Source organism: Trichosurus vulpecula, chromosome 2 (genome assembly GCF_011100635.1).
Source record: "Trichosurus vulpecula isolate mTriVul1 chromosome 2, mTriVul1.pri, whole genome shotgun sequence".
Lineage (NCBI taxonomy): Eukaryota > Metazoa > Chordata > Mammalia > Diprotodontia > Phalangeridae > Trichosurus > Trichosurus vulpecula.
Genome location: NC_050574.1, coordinates 163,065,359 through 163,071,110, shown reverse-complemented (window position 1 = coordinate 163,071,110; position 5,752 = coordinate 163,065,359). Strand labels below are relative to the sequence as shown.

Sequence of the window (5,752 nt, the reverse complement as noted above, 5' to 3'; positions counted from 1 at the left end):
TGATCCTGACCTAATTATATCATTTCCAAATGATATGACTGTCAATTGGATGAACCAATACTTCAGTCATTGGACTTCACTTCCTTCATTGAGCTCTGCAGCCCTCTAGAATCCGTAAGTGCCCTCAATGGAGAAGAGCAACATGACCTCTCACACTACTAGGAAGAGATAGGAGTTAATAACTCTAATCCTTCACAAAAGTTGGAGGACTACCAGATCTTACCATGTGCACTGTTGCTGAATCCTGTCTCCTGGGCCTTAGCTTCTGCCCTGCCTCGACATTCTCCTGACCCCCTGAGCAGTATTGGACTTATCAATGTACTCTAATGATTCTTGCCATAAGGTTTGCTGTTGGACCTTTAAGACCTGCAGGCTTTCGTGGCTGACTTGAAGATGAACTTTTACATAGAGTCTCTCCGTATTAGAGTGTGAGCTCCTTGAGAGCAGCGACTCTCTTTGTACCCCCAAGGTTTAGTATAGAACTTGGTGCATAGAAATCATTTAATAAAGAAAGATTTTCCCGTTCATTCAAGATATGTGATTAAAGTGCTAAATTGAGATATTAAAACCTATGAAACAGACATAAAAATTTTAAGCAACTTAACTTTGTTAAATTCCACAGGTCTATTCCTGATTGTGTGCCTGTGACACTTACATAATGTCTCCGTTTCGTCATCTTCTGCAATGGATATTGCTTCAGAAGTTTCAGTTATCTTCTTAGTGATCCTTATGATTATTGCAAAGTAAAATGGACAGAACTGGGGCCAATGGATTTGTGTTATGAGCAGGATATTTAGGCTTCAGATTAAGAATCTCCCAACAATTAGAACAATTCAAAAGAGTAGGTTGCCTCATTAAGTGAATTCTTAGTAACTGGAAGTATTCAAACATAAATTGTTTTGGCTGCTTTTCAGATATACATTGTAGAATGGGACAGGAATAGACTTGATGACTTCTGAGATCTTTTTTGTTACTAGCATCCTACTGTACTTTTTAACCTCTACAACATATCTTGCATATGTCCCCTTCCTTTCTTCTACTCTAATGGCCAATATTGGCTCTTACCACCTCTTGCTTGAGCTATTGCAGTAGTCTCCTAAATGTTTTCCCTGACTCTCTAGTTTTCCATCATTTCAATCAATCTTCCATATAGCTGCTAAAGTGGTTTTTTTTTCTTACATCATAGGTCTGATCATGGCATTCCCTTACCAAATAAACTACAGTGGATCCCTATTGCCTCTAGGTTGCAATATAAATGCCTCTGGTCTTTAAAACCCTTCACAACCCTGCTTCCTACATTTCCAACTTTATCATGCAGCATTCCCTTTCCTGTACTCTGCAGCCCAGAGAGATTGGCTTCTTGCTATACCTCCACAAATGACAATCCTTCTTCCTTTTCTACACCGTTGTATTGGCTGTCGCCCCTGCCTGAACGAACTTCAAAATCCCCTATTTCCTTCAAATTTGAGCTCAGGTGTCATTTTCCATGTGAAACATTTCATGATTTTCCCTCCCCAGCTGCTGATGTCCTCCACCCCCCAAATACCTTATATTTGTTATAATTATACTTGCATACACATATGTGCTGTTTTTCTCAATAGAACATAAGCTCCTTGAGCAGAAGTATTGTTTTACTTTTCTCTTTGTATCTGCTTAGCATAGTGTCTGAGAGTAATGATTGGTTATATGAAGAAAATTGGAGAGAAACAAGTGATGCTCCTTTCTTCTGTGCTTTGGGGGATGTGAAATCCCTACTGGAAAGTCAAAGTTTGCATAGACCGAGTGAGTGATCCAGCAGCCAATGTGCACTTAATGATCCCAAGTGAAAACACAAACCCCATTTCTTCTCCCTGAAGTGCCTGACCTCTCAAATAATCCCGGGAGACCATCACCCAGAATAAAACACCCTGTTTCCTATCATTAGGTGATTCCAGTGACATTTGGTAGATGTTGTTTCTTCCCCCCACCAGAAGATCCTTGAGACAAAGCCATAAACAGAAGCTAGTATCCCTCACTCAAAACAACTCTTATGGTAATTTAGTAACTGTGGTCTGGGGTCTGACTTCCCTCAGCCAGAAAGAGAGCCACAAAGTCTGTCAACACTGAGCGTCTAGGACTAGGAGAGTAACCAGACAATAAGACCCCATCCTGAGGGTTCAAGACTGAAGGAAGGTGAGTAAATGATCAATTTTTCCTCCAGATTTTTCCTTTCAAATCCACAACCATAAGGTGCCGGGGTTCATGGAAATGCTGCTTGCTTATGGAACTGAATTAAATTGAGTTCATGAGAGTGCATTGGACAATGAGAAGAGACAAGGGGCCTCCAGATGTGCCTAGTACTTCAGCTCCTGAGGACTATCCAAAAACAATGGATGCACTTTCCATTTCTTGTTCCTGGAAATTTTTCTTTGTGAACCCTGGGAGTCGCTGAATCTCTCAGAGGAATTTTTTTCTTTCTCTAAAATGATGGCCGTCCTAGAAGAATCCGGTAAAGCAGGAAGATTTAATATTTTTTGTGTAATGGACCTCTTTGACAGTTTGGTGAAACTTATAGCCCTTTTCAGAATGTTTTTACATGCATAAAATAAAATATATAGGATTATAAAGGAAGTTAGTTATTTTGGTGTTACATGTAATTAACAAAGTTTATAGATCCCAGGTTAAGAACCCTGCAGTAAGGAGTTGCTGAGGGCTAATGATAAGAGCTTCTAAATCCATCTTCTGCTCATGTTGTTTGTCCCTACATGTGACTATAGAGGCAGAGTCAGGAGGAACTCATTGAAATACTTCACCTAATAAAGAATATTTTGAGTCTCTGAGATTTCTACACCTACTATATGCCAGTTACTGTGCTAAGTACTTTACAAATATTATCTCATTTGATCATCACAAGAACCCTCTAAGGTAGGTGCCATTATCTCCATTTTACATTTGAGGAAACTGGGGCAGACAGTGGTTAAGCAACTTACTAGAGTCCCACAGCTAAGTCTAACACAGTCTAAGGCTATATTTAAACTTGGGTCTTCCTGAAACTGAGTCCAGTGCCAGGGGGCCAGTAGAGGACCGGAGGTAGCCTCCCAAGCATCATTTTACCTTACTATCATGAAGTCAAGTATTTATTATGTTCTTATTATATTCTGGTTGCTATGCTAAACTCTGGGGATACAAAGAAAAAACAAAGAGAGTCCCTGTGTTAAGAAAGAGGAAATGTCGATATGAATAGGGAGAGTTCTCCATTTAGAAATTGGACACACAAACATGAATAGGTACATGGGGGATAAAGAGTAATTGGAAGATGGTAACAGCTGGTGGTGGGGATGGGGGAGCAGATTAATAATTGTTGTTTGAGTTGAGCCTTGGAGGAAGCCAGCGATTCTGAAAAGGAATGAAGAGGGAGGACATTTCAGGCATAGAGGACAGTCTGTACAAAGGCATAAATGTGGCAGTTGGAGAACTTCCTGTGCAAAAGACATCAATTGAGCCATTATATTGGACCATAGCATGCAGGAATATGGAGGAAAACTGGAAAGATAGGAATGGGCCAGGCAGTAAAGGACCTTGAATGCCAAATAGGGCACATAATGCTGGACCTCAGTTAAATGTTGTTTTTTTCCTCCTGTTCCCACAGATCACTCCCAGAAGAGAATGGTCATGGGAAATCACTCCATAGTATCTGCATTTATTCTTGTGGGCTTAACAGATCAACCAGAGCTCCAGCTCCCCCTCTTCTTTCTTTTCCTGGGGATGTATATTCTTACTGTTGTGGGGAACCTGGGCTTAATCACTTTGATTGGACTGAATTCTCACCTCCACACTCCCATGTACTATTTTCTATTTAATCTGTCCCTTATAGATTTCTGTTACTCTAGTGTTATTACTCCCAAAATGCTGATGAACTTTGTCTCAGAGAAAAACATCATCTCCTACTCTGGGTGCATGACTCAGCTTTATTTCTTTCTTTTTTTGGTGGTTTCTGAGTCCTTTATTCTTTCAGCTATGGCTTATGATCGTTATGTTGCTATCTGTAACCCTCTGCTTTATAATGTAACCATGTCCTACCAAGTCTGTTCTCTGCTATTGTTGGGGGTATATGTAATGGGGTTTTGTGGAGCCATGGCCCATACAGGTTTCATGCTAAGACTAGTCTTCTGTGATGTCAACATTATTAATCACTACATGTGTGATATACTCCCCCTCCTAGAGCTCTCATGCACCAGTACCCATGTTAATGAGTTAGTGGTTTTCATTGTTGTAGGCATTGACATTGGAGTCCCCACTGTCACCATCTTTATCTCTTATGCTTTAATCCTCTCTAGCATCCTCCACATCAACTCTACGGAGGGCAGGTCCAAAGCTTTCAGCACCTGCAGCTCCCACATAATGGCTGTTTCTCTTTTCTTTGGGTCAGGAGCATTTATGTACCTCAAACCTTCCTCCCTTCTATCCATGACCCAAGGCAAAGTGTCTTCTTTATTCTACAGCATTGTGGTGCCCATGCTGAATCCCATGATCTACAGCCTGAGGAACAAGGATGTGAAATTGGCTCTGAGGAAAACTCTGAGTAAAAGAATATTCTGAATAGGACCAGGACAATAAGAAGATAGAGAGTTCTGTGTGTGTTATTGGAGTTTTTCATGGAGTGATCCTGATTTAAAGGCTTTTCTCTATAGAAGGAGCCAATCTTTGATTGTTGTCCTCATATAGAATTATCTCTGCCTTATGCATAAATTCTTGTCTTCATACACACACATGTCTCTTTGGTGGCATTCTTAGTGCATTAAATTCATTAACATTACACATAGCTTTTCAAAAATAACTTTTGAATAGGAAAAACCCTATAGCTTTCAAGGAAGTAGGTGGGGCTAACAAGACTTATAGGTCTGACATATAGAATTTTAGAGCTAAAAGAAACCATTGAAGTTTCTTTCATTCATGTGTATCATGAATTCCCTCTAATTGGCCAATGCCATACTAGTTAGTTGGAGCATTCTCTCCTTGGCCAAGTAATATGAGAAGCTATTGAGGAGTTTTAGATTGGGGTGGGAGTTGTGGATTCATTGTCCTAATGGTGAGAAGAATTAATATTCTGGGTTACTCCAGGGTTTTCGGGAAGACTCTGTGTGTTAAAGATCAGAAGGAAGTATTGGAATGTGGTACAAGATTAAGAGGGACAAGAAACAGGGAACTTTTCCTAAGAGTAGCATGGTAGAATAGATAGATGATCTTGAAGTCAAGAAGCCATGGGTTCAGTTCCTCTTCTGTCACATACTGGCTGTGTGAACCAGTCACATCATATAGCCTGTTTGTATCTCAATTTTCTTAAAGGTCCTTAAAGCTCTAACTCTATGATTCTATGACCCATTCTGTTTGTATACTCTTGGAAAGTCACTTAGTCTCTCAGTGCATCAGTAAATTATTTAGGGTAATAAGCTGCAGAACAGTTGTTGAGGAAGAACAGCAGCATTGGTAGAAGAAGCTTCATCCCTGGTCTTTCTTATGCCAATGAAATCATAACTCTAGTTAAAAAAGTGGAATATAGCATGGTGTATAGATATCTTATTGCTCCCACTTCTTGTACATTACCAGTTCTTTCAGCTTATATCACTATTTTTGTATTTTGCCTTCTGCTATCTGTGGTACGTGATTTGGCAGATTGTGTACTCATAGATTAAGAGCTGGAAGGGACTTCAAAACCCATCTTGTCTGACTGTTTCAATTTAGAGATGAGGAATTTAGAGGTGCTGGGAGTTGA

At 40.0% G+C, this 5,752-nt stretch overlaps 1 protein-coding gene across 1 annotated transcript; it reads left to right on the top strand.

Annotated features, from left to right (window-relative positions):
- The first annotated feature begins 3,615 nt into the window (after positions 1-3,615).
- On the top strand, positions 3,616-4,578 carry LOC118837752 (olfactory receptor 145-like). The gene has a single exon (XM_036744830.1). It carries the CDS (start codon positions 3,646-3,648, stop codon positions 4,576-4,578), a length of 933 nt encoding a protein of 310 aa, XP_036600725.1. The 5' UTR covers positions 3,616-3,645.
- Positions 4,579-5,752: the final 1,174 nt, after the last annotated feature.